The sequence below is a fragment of the Pelmatolapia mariae genome, linkage group LG7 (genome assembly GCF_036321145.2).
Source record: "Pelmatolapia mariae isolate MD_Pm_ZW linkage group LG7, Pm_UMD_F_2, whole genome shotgun sequence".
NCBI lineage: Eukaryota > Metazoa > Chordata > Actinopteri > Cichliformes > Cichlidae > Pelmatolapia > Pelmatolapia mariae.
In genome coordinates this window covers 22,224,267-22,244,284 of record NC_086233.1, presented here as the reverse complement: position 1 = coordinate 22,244,284, position 20,018 = coordinate 22,224,267, and the positions used below count along the sequence as shown (strand labels likewise).

The window sequence follows — 20,018 nt, the reverse complement described above, 5'->3', positions numbered from 1 at the left end:
GTTCATGCTCACAGGTGTACACACAGGTGATCACACACACAAACTACACCCTTTTTGGCTCCTACCTCAAAGCACACTGTGCGCTGTCAATCTTACGTGCTGCACAATAATGTTTAATATTTAGTATTTACTGTCATATTCCCATATATCATTGTGATGTTGTTTATTCTATTACTCTCGTTTTCTTCTGCTTGTTTTCTTTTTTCTTTCTCAACAGGTGATCCAGGTGATCGATATATGTATTCTTTGTCTACTTATTCTGTTGGTTTTTGTTTTTTGCCCTTTATCCCCGTCCCTCTTCCCTGCTGTTTTTCTTTCCCTCTTTCTTTCTCCCCTTTCTTTCCCCCAGTCAAGTCTGTCCCGTATTCAGCAAGTGAAAATAAAATAAAAAATAAAAGGTGAATCAAATAGACCATTACGGCTAGGCTGGGATGGTCCATTTGGTAAAGTAAATCCGTTGGGCATCTTTCTTCGCCTTTAGACAAAAATTCTGATGGCAAAAGAGCCAAACGGGACAGGGACAAAAAAAAAAAAAAATGCTGTTTCTTAAAACCTCTGATCGTGACTGAGAACATTACAGAATGGAAGCATCTGCAGTGTTGAAAATAAGTATGCATCCCTGGTTAAGTCAGTCCAGCTGTTGCTGAGGAGAAAGTAACAAAAATGTACCCACTAAAACAAAAATAACATATGTAGTAGGAAGTGTGCCCTATCCGGGGAGGATGTGGAATTGCTGGTATTTGCCTATTGTTGTTTTGTTAAGCTGAAAATATAATCACAACATAGTGTTTAATGGAAGGTTTTTAAACTCTATGGTAATGGAAAAGAATGAACATCATAAAAATGAGACAAATCGATTTAGTTGCAATAAATTATGATTTGAAACCCAGAAATGTGCCAGAGAATGACATACAAATTTAAATGAGTATGCTCTCTTGGTGACATAGTGCAATCTCTGATGACGTTTGAATTTTAATAATCACAACTTATAATAACTTTTAAATCAGTGTTAGCTGAGCTTACAGGACTATATGCAGTCCTGTGAAACTAAGCAAACCCCATGCTTCAGTAGCTTGACAAACCACCTTTAGCAGCAATAACTTGAAGAAATTGCTTCTGTGTGACCTTATCAGTCTCTCACTTTGTTGCAGAGAAATTTTCTTCCCTCCCTTATTTACAGCATTGATTCAGTTTATTAAGATCTGCAGGCATTCTTTTATGCACAACTCTTTATTTAAGATCATTCCACAGCATTTCAATTGGGTTGACTTCTAGAGTTTGACTGGAGCACTGTAACTGTACAAGCTTAATTTGTTTGTTTTTTTTTAGATATATGCCCAGATCAAATGGTTAAAAAAAAAGAGGCCTTTTTCATCAGACCTCGACTACCTTGAATGACTAGTAATATTGTTTTTCACCAAAAGCGGCACTGTGCATTAGGGCCAGACAACCTTGGCCTGAGGTGTTCAAAAAAACGTGTTCAGTTTTTCTCTAATTGAACTGTCATAAACTTTAGTCTGTCTCAGTGTGACAGACTGGTGACCTGTGTGCCTCCCCTCTCACTCTATTGCAGCTGGGATAGGCTCCAATTCAATTCAATTCAATTTTAATTATACAGCGCCAAATCACAACAGCAGTCGCCTCAAGGCACTTTATAGTGTAAGGTAGACCCTACAATAATACATACAGAGAAAAAATCCAACAGCCCCCTATGAGCAATCACTTTGGCAACAGTGGGAAGGAAAAACTCCCTTTAAACAGGAATAAACCTCGAGCAGAACCAGGCTCAGGGAGGGGTGGCCGTGACCGGTTGGGCAGAGAAAAAGAAGACAGGATATGTGATGTGAGGTGATGTGATGGTGGTGCTTAAACACAAGGCTGCAGCAATATTTCACGTCGAGAGATAACAATCCTCAGCACAAAGTGTCCTTTCTCCTTCATGTGCATGCAAAGGACATAAAAATACACTCTTTCAAGGTTTGAAAAGTTCCACAGTTTGGACCAAGGAGACAAATGATTTGAGTGAGAAATAGAGGAGGCCAACTTTGTCCACTGGGAACAAATATTATTGAACATAAGAGGTGGCCTGCAACACCAACTATCAGCCACTTGAAAGGCAGTCTTGAGATCCCTGTACAACACATCCACTTAACACACTGGTTACTGCTACAACTACACGTTTCTTTTCCAGCTATTTCTTAATGTGTGACTTATGTGACTTCCAGCTATTTATTAATGTGTGACTTATGTATATATATATTTTTTTATATATTGTACTATTCTTAGTTAGCGTGTTGTCTGTTTTGTTAATGTTGGTTTATAATGGAGCACTGTAACAAAAAAATAATTTCCCCCTGGGATCAATAAAGTATTCTGATTCTGATTCTGACTTCCCAGGCATTTCAACCCCTACTCACACCTCAAACATGTGACCTTAATAACTCACACAATGGCACAGTGAGGCAATGGCTTACAAAGGATTCACACCTTGATTCCTGTGACTGCAATGACCAATGGCTTAATTCACACCTTGGCTCATGTGACCCCTCACGATTCACATGATGACTGGGGAGTAAATAACTCTCAGGATCACCTCCAAAGAGGACAAAATTATTATGGATGAATTACTTGGAACCCCCCATCAGTTTTTGGAGCTGAGAAAGCCTCTCAGATTAGAAGTGAAATGTCTTCAAACATCTTGAAACATATTCAAGCATTTAGGACTAACATGATCTGGATGACTAAGAACTTGCATACAGACATACAACCAGGAGACTGTGACTCATGTTACATTTGGAAAGTTGAACCAGCCTTAAAATTTCTTTCACTCACTGTCTGGTTATGTTTAAGTATTCAACGTTTTTTGGTTTAGTTAAGGCACTAAGAAATACAAGGTTACTGGTTACTTTAAACCTAAATGGTGAAAAATGATCCTATCAAGTGTGTGAAACTTTGACACTACAGGGGTCTTTTTCAAGCATGAGTCACACAGTACACCTTGTAGTTATCTATGAAACACAGAAAAATAGCTTTTTGACAGAAGCCATATTTGACACCCTGTGGATGAAAACAGGCTGAATAAGCTTAGATTATTAGATTCCTGAAAGTAGCCACCCTTTGCTTTTTTGACAGCGCTGCAAGCCCTTGGCCTTCTCTCGATGAGCTTCATGTTGTAGTCACCTGTCAGGGTGCCTTGTCAGGGTTCATTTGTGGAATTTCTTGCCTTATTAATGGGGTTGGGACCATCAGTTGTGTTGTGCAGAAGTCAGGTTAGTACAGAGCTAACAGCCATATTTGACAACTGTTTATGGCAACAACATATTATACACCATATTATGGCAAGAACCACTCAGCTAAGTAAAGAGGAACGACAGTCTATCATTACTTCAAGAACTTTGAATGCGTCCCCAAGTGCAGTCACAAAAACCATCAAGCACTACAACAAAACTGGCTCACATGAGGAAAGGAAGACCAAGAGTCACCTCTGCTACTGGCGATAAATTCATCCAAGTCATCAACCTCAGAAATCGCAAGTTAGCAACACCTCAGATAAATGCCACACAGAGTTCCAGTAGCAGACACATCTCCACATCAACTGTTCAGAGGACACTAATAATGCATGAATCAGGCCTTTATGGTCAAATAGCTGCAAAGAAACCACTACTAAGGAAAAGCAACAAGCAGAAGAGCTTTGTTGTTCCAAGAAACACAAGGAATGGACATTAGACCAGGGGGAAATCCGTGCTTTGGTCTGATGAGTCGAAATCTGAGATCTTTGGTTCCACCCGCCGTGTCTTTGTGCGGTGCAGAAAAGGTGAATATTTATTTGTCAAATGGGACAATGACCCCAAACACACCTCCAGGCTGTGTAAGAGCTATTTGACCAAGAAGGAGAGTGATGGAGTGCTGCGCCAAATGGCCTGGCCTCCACAGTCCTAAACCCAATTGAAATGGTTTGGGATTCTTCTTTAAAGAATCTAGCATATAAAACATGTTTTGAGCTATTTAACACTTTTACATAATTCCATACGTGTTCATTCATAGTTTGTTTTTTTGTTAATTTATTTCGATTACGTAAACAATGTACAAAGTTCATTTAGCAAATAAAAGAAGAAAAAAAAGATACAAAATAAAGCTAATATATTTCAATATTGCTTCACCTGTAGTGATTCAGTTACATATCGAAAAGGAGTGGGAAGAAGTACACACTTATTTAATCCCACTCTTTGCCATAAGTTATCAGTCTATATTTAATCAGCTTCCTTACTGATATAATTTGCAATAATAATGACGAACATATTTCTAATATAATATAGACATCACATCATATCATTATGTTTTTGTGATCCTATAACTTTACCTCCACACTAATACCTCCAGTTTCAATGAGCATGAATAAAATTTCCTAAACAGAGACATTCACTGAATTTCAATATTTTCCCTTTCTTTATCACTCATGAAGATCATATCGTTATAACTCTTTTTGAACTGCTTTATGTTTGGACATTGCTTCAACTCCATACTCGAACTGCTCCATAGTTTTGATGCCTTCAGTGATAATCTACAATTTAAAGAGTTATGAAAATTTAAAAAAAAAACATTAAATCAGAAGGTGTTTCCAAATGCTCGACTGGTATTGTATATTGTAGGGTAGTGTTTTGTACATTTGCATAGCAAGCAAAAGCTCCCCAGTTTGATCCTGGAAGGGGACTCAAATACCTTTGTGGCTGCGTCAGGAAGGGCAAGAGAACCCGGCCAAATTAAACATGTGGAGCTACCTCTTGGCTCTTGGTGAATAATGGAGCAGCAAACAATCTAAACTTGATTTTCATGATCTTTCTAATTTTTTAGGGCCATTGAGAGAATATGTTTCTGCCCACTGATCTTAAGAGGCAGTGACAAACACCATTGGCTTGGTGTAGTTCAATGAGGCAGAGGGCAAAGAAGAGACTTACTTGTAGAGGCTGTCAGGTTCCAGGCACTTGAAGACCACTGAATATAGCACAGAGTGGGGATGGTCTCCACTCCTCCTCCCAGCAACAACACAGGATGAACCCAGACCAGAAAACAGATCATCCATCAAGCTCAGGACCTCACCTTATAAAGAGATAACATTGGAAAGAAAGGGAAAACAATCAAAGCATGAATTGAAGTCTGAACCAAAGAAAGGTTCTTACAAAAAGGTCACTTTGGAAATGTTAGTTGGCCTGTTTTACTATTAAATATTTTGAGGGGGAAAAAAATGAACAATTGCAAACGTATCTTTCAACATTGCATTTTATCTATTGTTCCATTTATTGTGAAACAATCCCACATGTTTTGGTTCCACCACATGTTTTAACATAAGAAAAACAACAGTGCAAAACACGAGCTTAGTCATGAATGGATTTCTACATTTAGGCATGGAGCTCTTGTAACTGTGCAATTTGAATTGTGTTGTTTCACCTCTGCCTGCTCAAGCCGAGGCCATAATAAATGGGACTTTTTACTGTCAGGAACCCATTCACATTACATTACAGAACTGTAAAGAGAACAGGATTTCATACACTTTTTGACTTATTGTACATGCTACTATTACACTGACACCTCCCTGAACACAGTGGTGTCTCAAAAAACAGCTTACTTCACAAGCTGTGCAAGAAAAGCAATGCACAATTGTTCATTTAGACACAGGCATACACAACATCAGTTTCCAGTACTCATGGGGGTGATGGAAAAAAGGCGAGACCTGTCAAACTACTGTGGTTTAAAAGCTCTCAAATAGTTGGATTTTAAACTATTTCTACATGAGGTAAAGGGCAGCTTAATTTTAGCTTATGATACGTGTGCCAAATTATAAACACAGAGAGTCTGGCTGGTGGGGCACAAGGGGATGGTAAGAAAAGGTTGCAAGGAAGAGGAAAAAGAACTGCACGAATGAATGATTTGACCTTTTCACAGAAAGAGCTCTGTGTATAGGAGGTTGCCCCCAAACACATTCCAGCACTATTACAGGATTACTCCTCCAAAGGTCTTACCTTTCTAAACATCACTCTCAAACTGTATTAATTTATATTGTTGTTAAAGCCCACGTGAGGCTGAAAGTAAGTTGTGAATACTTTCAAAAACTTGGCAGACATCAAAAATATCTCTCTGAAGATTTGAAATAGCATATTCACACAAACCTTCTAGGACATGATTATTGCATAAATTAAATAGTGACAAGTAAAAATAGATGAAAGGATTAAATGAAAGAGATACATCTGGCAAGCTGTAGTAGATTACCCAGTAACTGCCATCAATTCATAACTCACTTATCTTGTATTAGAGATGCACAAGTGAGTTTTCTTAACAGTTATAATAAACACTTTAAGTTCTCCCTGTGCCTGCATGGGTTCCCTCCAGCTACACTGGCTTTCTTGGACAGCCTAAGGATGTGCTCGGTTTACGTTAATTAATGATTTAGTAAGGTATTACTGGACGTACGGTACAGAACGTATATTTAAGTAGCAGAATTTGGTATTAATTAGCTGATCAAAAAGACAAATTATTATACAATTATCAATTCGAAAAGTCACCAAAGACCATAGTGGGTACTAACATAACTAATAAATATTTTATTTATTCTTACAACAAATTGTTAAACCAATGAACCTACCCTCTTTCCCTACTAATTTACAATACAATTTATGCAGCACAACACAACCCAGTCCTTTAGACTGATCCTTCATAGGAACACTGACAGTTCTGGCACCTTGAGAGTGGTGAGGAGTACTCTGAAATATTGCTCACACCATGCAACTATAAAAAAGCAGAGCTAACAAAAATTGAAAGCATTCAGTTTTTGTTCAGAATAATAAAGACAGATTACCGTGCCTGATCTCTACCTTGAAAGCAACTCTAAATTCCTTCTAACACGCTTTGAGCATCAGTAAGAGCAGAAACGTGCTATATAAATACCAGTCCACTTACCAAAGAGTTGAAGAGAACTTAAAATACACATTTGTGTTTTAGAACTTGGCCTCACAATATCAACGTAAGTTAGCATACTAGTTTTTAAATCATTTTGTGTCCAGGTTTACCAACACAATTTTCTAGAGATCATTACCAAAATCTACAAGAAGAATAATTCATTTGCTGCCATAACACATAGTGCAGGATTGGGGGCAAGCATGTGTACTTTGGTAACCCCTTGCTTACCACCTTCTGTTTTAGAGAGTATGGAGAAGATGTGCATGTCTATTTTCATCTGGTATCACAGGAGAGGAAACGTGAGGAGGGTTTGTGTGTGTATGCATCCCTAGGAGTGGAGAATGGGCTGATTAACTGAATATGTTCACACGTGCAAAATGATGTATGACTCAACTGCTAAAGTGGAAGTTTTTTTTTACAAGCTATTGGCACACATATTGGCACACATGTTTGGCTGTGTCTATGCGTGTTTTTCATTTCTACTCAAGACTTTCAAATGCGATAGCTTAAAAGGGGATATCTTGTACGTGATTTCATATCAGAATTAGGTCAAGATAATCAAAATCCAATCCATTAACAATAGAATAAGAAATGTGAGCACACCCAGAAGCAGCATTTATTGTTATGAGGGTTCCTCATGGGTAGGCCTGTGGTCCGTCAACATTTCTGTCAATACCGAAGCCAAACAGCTCACAGCTGGCAAAAATTAAGGCCCCTGAAATTCTATTACGGTAAAAGCCATTTTGCGTGTTCTCCAGCTTACATGGCGATTAAAACCTCATGGTAAATGCCAGGTGACCTTTTTAGTAAGCAGAGAGAAGAACAAATAACAGCAAATCATGGGAAAGTGACGACTTGGGCTGACTGACAGTGTACAAAAGAACCACTCTGATTCAAACACATCCTGGCCTTGTAACTATGATGTAGTTGCAAACAAGTCAAGATAAGTTTATTTGTACAGACCGATATCATATACAATGTCTCAAAGAGCTTTGCTGCGCCACAACAGAAACAGTTCCTGACCCAGGCTGGCGCAAAGTCTCTGAAAAAACAAAACAAAACAAGGAATACCCCTCTCAGAAAACCTTGGCACGTAACAAAACACAAAAAGGAGGAGGTAGGGAGGGCAAAAGAGGAAAAGAGAATCAAAGAGGTCCTTCCTTCACGGAAAGCATGAGGTGCATAAGTAGCAGCAAGTGGAAGACACAATAACAAAAATAATTGCAGCACACAAAAACACAACTGTGGTATTATAAAGGAGTAAATGTGTATGCAGAGAAAATCTACACATGTACTATGGACTTGTATTTATATTCACGTTTATGTGCATCTTCTGAACTTGGATGTGGAAATGTGTGCACATGTGGAGCGGGACATGTGGGGGTATTCTGTCTTTAAACCAAACTTGCCATTCTGTTATGGCAGACATAGCCTTTCACTTACAGTTTCTAATTCATGCACTGTGAATTTGCTTTAGCCATTAGCTGTATTTGTCTTTCTGTATATGTTTTTATTTGAATGAGAATGTATATGCAAATCGTCAAGGTGAGCTGGTTCATGGATTAGACATGTTTAGATTTTTTTTCTTCAAGGAGGAAATTTGAAAGTATCAGAAGAAAAAAAATAATGTAATTGGAATTGATAAATGAACTTATTCACTTACATACAATTGAGTAATATGTGAGATTATTCACTACTGAACACTTAAGTACTTTTTTATCAAACAAGTATAAGTAGTTGCTTCAAAGTGCTGAATTTGTATTGTATAGCTTTTCATTGCAAGTAGATATTGGTGTAAGTAAGGTAGGGATTAATAAGGGTAGAAAATCAAAAATAATCTATCGAAGAGATAACAAAAATTTTAGGAATGTCCAAATCACCCATCTGCTTCAGTCTCAAAAAAGGAAAAAAAAAAAATCTGAACCGGATAACTCAGCAACACTAAAAAGTTGGAAAGACCACAGAAGACAACTAAAGTGCATGATGAGAGAATTATTTCCATGGTTAAGAAAAACAATTACACAACGAAGCCTTTATGAATGGAAGTACAAATGGTTTACAACAAGGTGCAAACCACTGGTTACATGGATTCGACTTTGCCAAAAAACATCTAAAATGGTCTGCACAGTTCTGCAAAACGTTCTGGCCAGATGAAACCAAGATTAACTTGCACCAGATGGGAAGATAAAAGTATGAAGGAGAGAAACACTCATGATCTGAATCATACCGCATTATCTGTCAAACATGGTGCAGGGAATGTAATGGCGTGGCCATGAATGGCTCTCAGTGGAACTGGGTCACTCGTGTTTATTGATGATGTGGCTGCTGATAGAACTATCAGGATAAATGCTAAATTATATATAGCAAAACTGATCAGACAGCATTTCACAGTGTGAATGGATGATGACCCAAAGCATACTGCAAAAGTAACAGTATGGTTTGTGAGATAAAAAACTGAAAGGGACGCACAAACAAGCAGCAACTGAAGTTTGCTGCAAGGCGATACTAAGTATAAAAATGTCAGTAATTCTTCAAAAGTTAATATAATCATTTTATTAAACCCACTGAATTAAAGCTAAAGTTCTGCACCTCTGTTACACATTGAGTCTATGTGCAAAGGCAAAACTAGAAAAACTAGAAAAAACTGTCTTTGTCCTACAATCTGTTCTGCATATACCATAAAATTTAGGTGCCTAACTAACTAACTAACTATATAAACTAAGTGCTCCAACATCTCCTCCATATCTGGGTGCCACCACAATAACTGCACTCCTTCTGGCACGCCAGTATTTAACTACTGCTTCAGGAGTCATCCAGCCCAACCAGCCTTCTTCCCAACCAATGGTTGCCTTCTATGGCAGGCAGCTATGACCTTCTGACCACAGCTCCTAAATGAGTGTTTCTGCAACCGAGTCTTTGAAGATGGCCAACTCAGATGCTATGTCCCCCATCTCCCCTGGGATGCAATTAACTGTTCAGTAACTGCAGGGTTTACCATTTCTGTCCAGCAGTCTTTCCTGCCATCTGATCCAACTCACCACTAGTTGTTCAGCTCTGCTAATCTCTTCAACCTTGTGTCCAATCACTGACCAATGGGCTAAGGTGCTTTGGTAAAATTTAAACTTGCGCTCTGCTTTAGGTCAGGCCATTCCTACGAATGACCTCTCTTCCAGTACATTATCCAAGATCCCATCCAGAATCGCCTTGCCATCCAGAGCCTTGCTCTCTGTGACTCAGTCACGCAGAGGTGACCCTCTCACTCTCCAGTGCAAATTCCATGACTGCAGCACTCAGCCAGCCAGGGGCTTGTTAGTATCCCCACAAACTCCCTGGTTCCTCTCATTATATGCAAAATCTGGATAAGGATAGAGTCCAGCCCCTCTCAGCGGTTTGGTTCCAGAACCCTTGTGTAGAGGTGAGCCCAAATATAATTAGTTGGTACCACTCCACCTAACACACTACTTTTTAAAAAAATATTTTTAAACAGATAAAAAAGCTGTTAGCAAGCTTGTCTTCCTGATCTGGCTCCAAGAGTGGGTCCTGGTTTCCCTCACTGAGGAAGCTGCAGCATCTCAGATGCAATTCTTTTTTTTTTTTCTTTTAATGAGACTAGTGACGTTTCATTTTACTGGAATTGTTGCTCAATATGATTCATGTTTTCTACAATCACAGTGTTGCTTTGTCAAAGTGAATATAACCTGCACAACACACTGTTCACTGAACCTTTTCTTCCTCATTTAAGTTATTTCTTGAAAGTATTGGCTGTTGAGATGACATATTGTTGCTGAGCAGGAACTAATCCTATGGACAAACTCAGTGGAATGCTTACATCTTGATAACACATTCATTTGCAAGAGTAAAAAGAGCATTACGTCAGAGTTTTACAGTTATCTGAAATTAATCAACTTCCCTCCAGCTAATAATAATTGAGTTTTCACCCAGGCCATAGTTTAATCAAAGATAAGATATCATATTTAAATGTAAAATAACATATGGGTATGAATGAAAGCATGAAGAAACAAGTTTAGCAGATGTAATGACAAAACCGATTAATTAATTATTTGATCGTCCTTTAGGATTAATTTAAATGTTTAATTGCACTGTCATCCTGCCTGCCATAGTTATGCAGTTCTATTAAAGGCAGCTCTTATAGGGAGAAGGTCAAATGAGGTTACAGCTAGATGACAAAGTGGCATACAAACTGAAAATTGTTTCATGGACACAAGCATTAACTTCCTACTGTTGAAAAAATTTGATCTGACTTGAGCTATTAAAGATATGCAATATCAGGTGCTCTGGATGTTTATCAGCTTCTTTATTTTTGTTTGTTTCCTTTTCAGAACGATGTGGCACACGGCCTATGACTACCCGTGAATTAAAATCTGTTAGGCAGTGACCTTACTTTACCTTTTCTACATAGCAAGAAATTGGCTCAGAAGGGGCTGCTTTCTTACAGACTAATGGCCTCGTAGGGCCATCTGTACCACGTCTGGTCATTTTTATTGCTTTTGGCTTTGCTTTGTCCTTTTGGCCCTCCTGCTGAATCTGAATTAAGACAAGAGGTGTCAGTACTGACAGGCTGTTTGGTTGTATCTTACTGTTGTTCTGCACTGTTTGAAGAATTGATTTGCAGTGTCATCCTTTACCTGCTATACAAGGAGAATAGTGTGAACTCATGGCATCAACTAGTTCTGTTGTACAACACTGTGAGGAGACTTGTGTAACCACTTGTGTCAGCTAACACAGTGGGCAGCACGGGCATTGTGTTTCTGGACATTCACCCTTAGTGAGATTTGACTGAGTATACATACAAAATGGAAATATTTTTATAATGGAGTTTCACCAAAAAGTAGAGATGAATGAGAATTTTGACTTTTTTTTCCTTTTTTTACTTTTTCTTCCTCAAAAGGCAACACGGGCAATGAAAAAAAAATGAGGGAACATTTTCTATTGTGAATGAAGCTTGATGTGTGAGCTTCATGAGTAAGTGTTTGAATGATACTGGCCTGATCTATTTATAATTCTTATAACTTTCTTTTATAGCACATAAACTGCTTGTATGTGTCCCTATACTGCTAAACGTACACAATGTATGGAATTAATAGGGAACAACAAAGTATACATAATAATTTTGATTTACTCCTCTACACAATCACAACTAATATTCACACAAGCCACCGACATCCAATTTCCCAGATATAAATATCCCATGATGTCACTGGCACTGATCCAAGTCCAAGACTGAGTTATTTTACCATCACTACTTTGGCTTCCACAGGGGTTCCATTTATTTGTATCATCGCTTTAACAATTTATTTTCCATGATCAGTGTATCTTATTTTGTTTCTTTATGTTTGTCTCCCAATAGCAGTGTTCTTCTTTTTTTGAGATGTTCATCCCGCTCAGGTTCTTCACTTGTCTTAGTAGCACAGTCTTGTGCTATTAACAACCCTAACAGGAACTGTCTTGGTGTCTATTCAGGATGGGATGTCTTGGCTACTACAGTGATACATTTAATTGCAATTTTCTTGCTTTAAAAGGACTTAATAAGTTGCCATTTCTTTTTTTTTTTTCAGCTCTTGCGTCATGGCACTCTCAGCTCTACTTCAAGCCATTTCATCTGCATAAGTTCGGTGTGTAGATTAAACATTTCGTGGTTGTTTATTGTTCCAGGTCATTGAGCTTTCCTTCCTTTAAGTAGTTATCTTGCCTTTCTCTTTAACAATATTTTTTAGTTGCCAGATCGGGATCAAAACCATGATTCTCCTTCATGCTCCTCTTTCTCAGAATGTTAGCTTTCTACTGTGTCTCTTCCTATATAACACTATACAGTCCAACAAAAACAATTGCCCACCTAAATCAGCATTTCCCTGTCATTGTGTCAATATTGAAATAACGTATATATAACTATTACAACACTGATTTAAAACAAACCTTTGTATAAAGAATATCTTACATGATTATACCGTGTTTTATATCACATTTAGATAATGCATACTGTAAATGATGTCAGTTTACCTGTAAATTTACATGTAAATATAAACAGACTCAGTGCCTATATCTTGACTTTATTTGGAGCACAAACACAATGGTAACCAGTGATTATAATAGCTGCAAGCAAATCTCAGCAGGCTTGCTGGTAGTCTTTTCTTGATAAGCATGGGTTTCTATTCACAGTGCATATTTATTTCTACCATTTTGTGCCTGCATATGCCCCAAATTTGCAAAACAACTAATCAATCCTAATTTAATGCATAAATGCATTTTAAAATTGATTTTTAGCCGCCACCAAATTCAACAAAGATCAAGCCCAGGCACAAACTGTGTCAAACAGACAAATATCTCATTATAAATAATGGGGACAAAACAGGCTGCAACAAACAATGATGAATGAAAAGGAAGGAACTGAGAGGCAGCATCCTTATCTTGTCTTAGTAATAATTCCATAATTCCAGTGCACTTCCATTAGCGAGAGTTTGGGGACACTGAATGATTGTTGTAATTAATGAGAGATGGAGAGACCTGTGGCGAAGACAGAGAGACTAACAATATGTGTGTGAAGAGGCAAAATGGGAAAGGAAGCAAAAAGGGAAAGGGACTGCAGAAAGCCCTTGGCCCCCTGCCTGCAATCTGCAATCTGCTGATGGCGAAGCTCGTGATGAGGAGGTGCACAGCGTCCATTTTTAGCGATGAGGTCATCTTTAATTAACAAAACAAAGAGAGTCAGCTGTGTCACTCCAATCTGTTATCTGCAACCATGCTCAAGGACACCCTTTATCTCCATATAATTCAATCTCTTTGAATGAGGGCTTATCGACGCATTGGGGTGCATTCTTGGTCTCAACCAATGATGGAGCTGTTACATAAACAGGGGAGGGGGATACCACTAGCTCTGATCGCATAAAAAAGGGCGACATGAGGAAAGAGGATAGGTATGTAGAAGTATGAGACATGTGATAATAGATGTAAGCAAAGCCGTGGAGCATCCCCGTGTTATTTATCCCAATAAGCTGGCTGGTTAAGCTAGAAGGAGGAAACTGGAACTAAAATAAGGGCAAAGATCAAATGGCTAATCCATTTCTGAGTCCAACAGTGCCAGTGTGAGGTGACATCATTGCTGTGTAACCCTTAGTCCTGCTGCTGTCTGGTTTCTCTCTCCTCCAACTTGTGCTCTGTCTTATTCTTTCCTCATTGTCTTCTCTTTTTTTTTTTGTATCTGTGTCTCTCAGAGAGACTTTCCACATTTTCAGACAATTTCTTCTGTTTTTTTTGTGTGTGTGTTCCTGTCAGTCCTGTAATTGTTCCAGTCTGCCATGCCCTCTGAGATTTTTTTTTTCATGCCACAAAATCAGGTGTCACACAGCAGTGACGCAACACACAGACTCACAGGTTTTTAATTAGCACCAAGTGTGTGTGCATTTGTGCGAGGGTTGCGGGAAGCACAGTGCTACGCTTATGAACGCGCTCACAAAAAAAGTGTCACATCAGCACAACTGTGATTTAAGGACAAGCCACTGAAATTAGCAGCTGAGAAGATAATGCAGGAATGGTACAAATGTGATGATGGAAACCAAACTGTCTGTGTTTAGCCAAAAAAAGAGGCACTAGTAAGATTTTTCTTTTCCCTTCTTTGTTTGTGCTTCACTTTTTTTTTAAAGAACTCCCAGGGAGATCGACAAGAAACATAGCTGAGAAACAAGAACATCATATTGCAAGTATGTCACTATTTATTCCCACACTTTCAAAACATTGTCTTGCATCATTTTGCAAAAAAAAAAAAAAAAGTTTAGCAGGCTGAGTTTCAGGCTGTGGTGCCACATAGCTTAAATGAAACCAGGTCAGTTCCTTACCATCCTTAGCCTTCTTATGAATACCAAATACAAATATCATAAAGTATCACCTTAATTACTTTACCATTACTTCAGGCACAAGTTAAAATGGATGTGCCTTCAGTATAGAGTATACAGTATACTAATTCTCTGTCACTCTATCACTGTGCCAACTTTTGGTTGTATTAAAACTAGACTTTCTAGTGTTTTAATAGTTTTTGCAAAATCTCTTACAATCTGTGATTATCTTATTTTTCACATCTGGTTTGACCCATTAGTGCTGTGCTGACTGCCGAACTAGCTTCTTTGTGAACACTGCCTCTGCATTGGTGTGCCATCTAGAGGCATGAGCCTGAGTCTGAAGTCAATGATTTAAACACATCCATTCCTGATCAGGGGAGCAAATAATATTTAGAGGGAGGAGGGCTATTCCCTATATTAGTTTACCCTTAGTCATATTATACTGACGGATTTTAATGGCGCTATCACCCCATATTCAGATGGAAGATTAAAACAGAAATAGTGTTTTGACCAAAACAAAAAGTGCCACTAATGTTCAGGGATTCCCTCAAATTTGATTCTGTTTCTAACAGATAATATGAGTAGTTAATTGCTTTCTGTGGCGGTCACCAGAGGTCACAGAGATATCCATTTTAATTTGACTGCCCATCAGGATCATTTTTCAAGTTTAGAGGTTGTATATGCCAATTAAAACCTTTTTATCTTTGTAACAGATGTTACAAAGAAGTGTAGAATTCCCTGTTCCAGTCGTTATTAACTCCTCACTTCACTTGCCTACATGCTATATTTTACAATAAGATAGACATTTTCTAACATAAGTTGTGTACCTGTAAGTTGTGACACAATTCTTTGGAAGCCCCTGAAGGAAAACATGGCTCACCGGTTGAGAGTTGACTTTGCAAAGATGTTCTATTTATTGACGCTTTAACTGTCAATTTCCTTGAAATATAAATAACTGATAATTCAAAGGCACTCTTTCCACCATCTTGGCTTGTACCCCAGTCTGGCAGGGTGAAAGCGCGCTGCTGTAAAGACAAACGCTGGGCCAGATTTATAACACAAGACAAATCAAGAGCATCACTGCAAAATGAAGCACTGCACTGTCATTTCTTTTATCTTGTATGTTTTATTTTCATACTCATCAGAAGTGAAAATAATAACTGGAAAATTTTATTAACTACAGACTCCTATACTCCACAACAGTATTTTTTGATTCTGATCGGTGCATCACTGTGGATGCATTTTGGATGGCGGCGTCTCTGTCAACACACTGCAGATACACATTCTGGGGACGGGATTCCCCAGTAATCTCTCAGAACTATAAGAATTCTCTTTGGCATGCCAGTATAGTCTGACTGGAATAGGTAGTTGGAGCAAAAACAACACAATATTTCAAATTACTTCTACAGCAATGTGTCACCTCTCAAGTTATTTAGAACCACACATGTTTCCCAACTTCTACTGTAGCAATATAAACTCTGGGTTCCAGCAATAGTGAAGTTCAAGCTTAAAAGGAACCTTTTTACTAACATTTCCCGTTTTACTATGTGCAAACTGGAGGCTTTTGAGAATAGCACAGAGGTATCTACTATGGACGTGATTGTATTTAAGCCCTTAGGGTTGCTAGTACAGCGTTGTCCACATAAACAACAAGATAAATGCACTAAGGGCTCATCTGCTATCCTTACTACTCATGATTTGTGAGGGACCAGGGTGAAGCCTTAAAAAAAAAGTGACAAATTTTCAAAAAGTACTGATAAGTAGGATAAGCTAAGGAAATTGGTTCCTAATGGCTTGTACAGATGTGGTTAGAATGGCTAACGTTACAAAATAAATGCTTCTTGGAGGAAAAGGAGTGAACGGAGACAAATGGCAACAAATGATATATATAAAAAGTGAAAATAAACTCAGTTGTGGGCTGTTTCTCGGGCCCCGATGAAAGTTTGAAGGTTGCAGGAAGACATGCTATTGACATACATCGTATTGTATTTTGTTACCTGCTTTTATTTTTAAGGCCTTTTTTGTTTATAATAGTTAGTAACACAGCCATACCATATGTAAAAATAATATTGTCTTGTCCTGGATTCATGGCCAAATACAGTGCAAGTAGAGCAGGCTAAGAAAAAAAAAATTAGGGAGAGGCATAGAAGTGGCATAAGAAACGAGAAGTCAGCGAGCTAACGTGGCTGGTTCTTACGCCACCGACCGTACTGATGGAGGGTTTATAACTGAATAAGGCACTTCCAAAGAACACACTCAAACTTTGACATGAAATTTCCAGTAAACACAGATCCCCTTTCCCAATTATGAGGTAACTGAGGTGTAGAATCAATACGCATCACCAGGCAAGACGGAGTCACATCAGAAACATTTATGAATATTAGCTTGGAGGAAGAGAGCTTTCACTGTAAAGATTTTCAAGGACTTTATGATTGCATCTATTCATGCAGGAAGTTGTTAAGGATGAAAAACCTAAGCCAAAAGGGTGGCACATTACGTCATTCAAATCAGCGTATTTAACCCCAGCTTGTGGAAAAAAGCATTTGAAAAATAAAAGCGAGTCTTCGTCTTTAGCGATGACTGGAGCGATGACTGAATTTACTTTTTTCTTCTTCTTTTTTTTTTCCAAGAGTTATCCCCACACATTTCAGCTGAGGTGTGTGACTTACTCTGCTGATGTCTAACAGATAAATATGTGAGTGCAGCTTTAATTTGTATCACAAATCATGTAAAAGCAGGTTGCACATGCCGGTTTCCAGTGGATAACATCGGCCCTCTCACAATCAGAGAAGCCAAATCTGTGGACTTATTTATGTCCTGTGACTGACCTGAACAATAGAGGGACACGGTCTTTTCTCCTGTCCTCGTCTAGACAGCAATAACATAGAAACATGGCTTTGTGAATCCAATAAAGACTGCATCCAAGTGTCTGCATCTTCACACTCTTTCTGTCTGCCATCTGTATGAGTGTGCATATGGCTGTGTGTGCTCTGGATGTGTGACTCATACTCAGCATGGCTGAGTGTCTGTTTGAAGCCGTCTATATTTCTTTTATGTCAGACGCCAGCCTGTAGCAGTGTTTCAGCTTTGAATGGATGCAGATGCATCCTCAAGTTCCATTAATGCTGGCTTCGGCTATACCCCATCTCCTGGATGAAGGTACTGCTATTACTACTGATTAAGTAGGATGCGGTCATGCTCATCCCTCTCTACCATACATTGTTATTAGTGTTTTATCTAGCTTTTTGTTTCCAGTAATACTGAGAAACAACTGTTATTTGTATGTTTTATGTTTACATTTCTGAACACCATAGGTGTCCTGTAATTTATCATGGAAGAGCCAAATGCTTCAAAGAGTACTTTTATAATAAACTAGTCCCTTATTCAACATTCAAATATAAAAATACAAAAAGTCACATCTTCCATAATATTCCCTCTTTAACACATGAAAAGTGAATATCACCTCACACTGCTTTATAGTGCCAACTGTCATCCCTGACTTAAGCTTTGGATCAGGATTTTTCCCTAGAATGGTCAAACATGGTTTTACTGTAATTCAGCCGAATAATCCTAGAGTGTACCCACCCTAAGATGTTGGAGAAGCTTGACTACGAGCTCAGTGGTTCATATCGTCACACAGTCTCGGAAAATGTGAACGGGGAAAATGAAGCAGAAACACTTGTTTCCAGAAAACCACCAAGATGCCCTCAAGCAAAAGGTTTATCCCCCAAACTGCTGCTTGGCCAACGAAAGCTGGCCTTAGTGGCAGCTGCCATAAGGAAATCTGTCTATGTGCATTTGTCTGTGAAAGGCAGGAGGAGCTGAGAAAAAAATATAGCACTGAGGAATGGCTCGGCTTTAAAACATATTACACTTTTTATACACAAGGTGAGCATTGTATTGTGCTCAGCTGGACGTTTTTTTAATTTCAGCTTTTGGTTTCACAATTTGTTTCCCAGCAAATGCTTCTGAAATTCTTCTTAAATAAAAAAAAAACTAGCTGTAAGTCCAATAACTTCAAAATACATAAGTGTGAGAAAACAGCAGTTCTTGAAAAATATGCTCCTTTATTTGTTGAGCTCAGAGAACTGGATCTCTTGATTTTAAGAGGCAGGCTTTGCAGTTAGGTCCGTAACTATTTGCACAATGAAACCAATTTTGTAATTTTGCCTCTGTACACCATCACAGTGGGTTTTAAATCAAATTAATCAAGGTGTGATTGAAGTGCTGGATTTTAGCTTTAATTCAAGGGATTTGACAAACGTATTGCTTTAACTGTTTAGGAAGTACAGCTATACAGTCCGTCATTTTCAGAGGCTCCACGTGTAATTGGCCTAACATCATTTTAAATAAATCATTTGCAGTCAGTAACAGCACGCAGTTTTGAACCCCTGGACATCATCAAACGCTGCATCTCCTGTCTTGAGAGGATTCCAGAGCTTTTCTACTGCAAAACTTGCTCTATTGGGTTGAGATCAGTTGACTGACTTGAGCAATGAAGAATATCACCAAACTTTGCGTTGAGAAACTCTTGGCCTGCTTTAGCAGTACGCTTTGGGACACTATCCATTCGCGGCGTCTGATCAGTTTTGCAAAACGGGGCTGAATCTGAGCAGAGATTATATCTCTCTACACTTCGCAATTCATCCTGCTACTTCTATCAGCAATCACGTCATTATTAAAAACTAGTGGCTTGGTTCCACCGTCTGCTATACATGCCCATGCCATAACATCTCCTGCATCATGTTTGACAGATAATGTGATATGCTTCGGCTAATGAGCTGTTTCTCTTTATTCTCCATACTTTTCTTTTGCCGTCATTTTGTAACAAGTTAATCTTGATTTCATATGTCCAAAGATTGTTTTAACATTTTTTAAATATATTTTTTTTCCTCCCTGAACTTGGCAGGCTCAGTTAGAAAAGTCAAATCCGGTCTTTCTGCTTTTGAGTATAATCAGCGGTTTGTACGTTGTCGTAAACCCTCTGTATTTATTTCATTTCTTGATTGTAGACTTTGACATTGATGTCTTCTTGAGGGTTTTCTTGACTTTGCTAAAGTTGTGAAGATGTTTTTCTTAACCAAGGAAAGAATTATGCAATGATCCAATAGCTGTCTGCTGTGGTGACGCTGCAGAGCCAGCCAGCGCATTGGATGTACTAGGCTGTTGATTTGGCCACTCCTAAAGTTCCCTGACAGGTTTTTTTCAGCCTAATGA

At 38.5% G+C, this 20,018-nt stretch overlaps 1 protein-coding gene across 2 annotated transcripts in view; it reads right to left on the bottom strand.

Annotated features, from left to right (window-relative positions):
- Positions 1–20,018, bottom strand: part of LOC134630782 (astrotactin-2-like) — a 280,317-nt gene that overhangs the window by 17,834 nt on the left and 242,465 nt on the right. For both annotated transcript variants that reach the window (XM_063478441.1, XM_063478442.1), the window contains one exon: positions 4,956–5,097. In XM_063478441.1, coding sequence (XP_063334511.1) covers positions 4,956–5,097 — 142 coding nt within the window. The remainder of the gene's footprint in view (positions 1–4,955; positions 5,098–20,018) is intronic.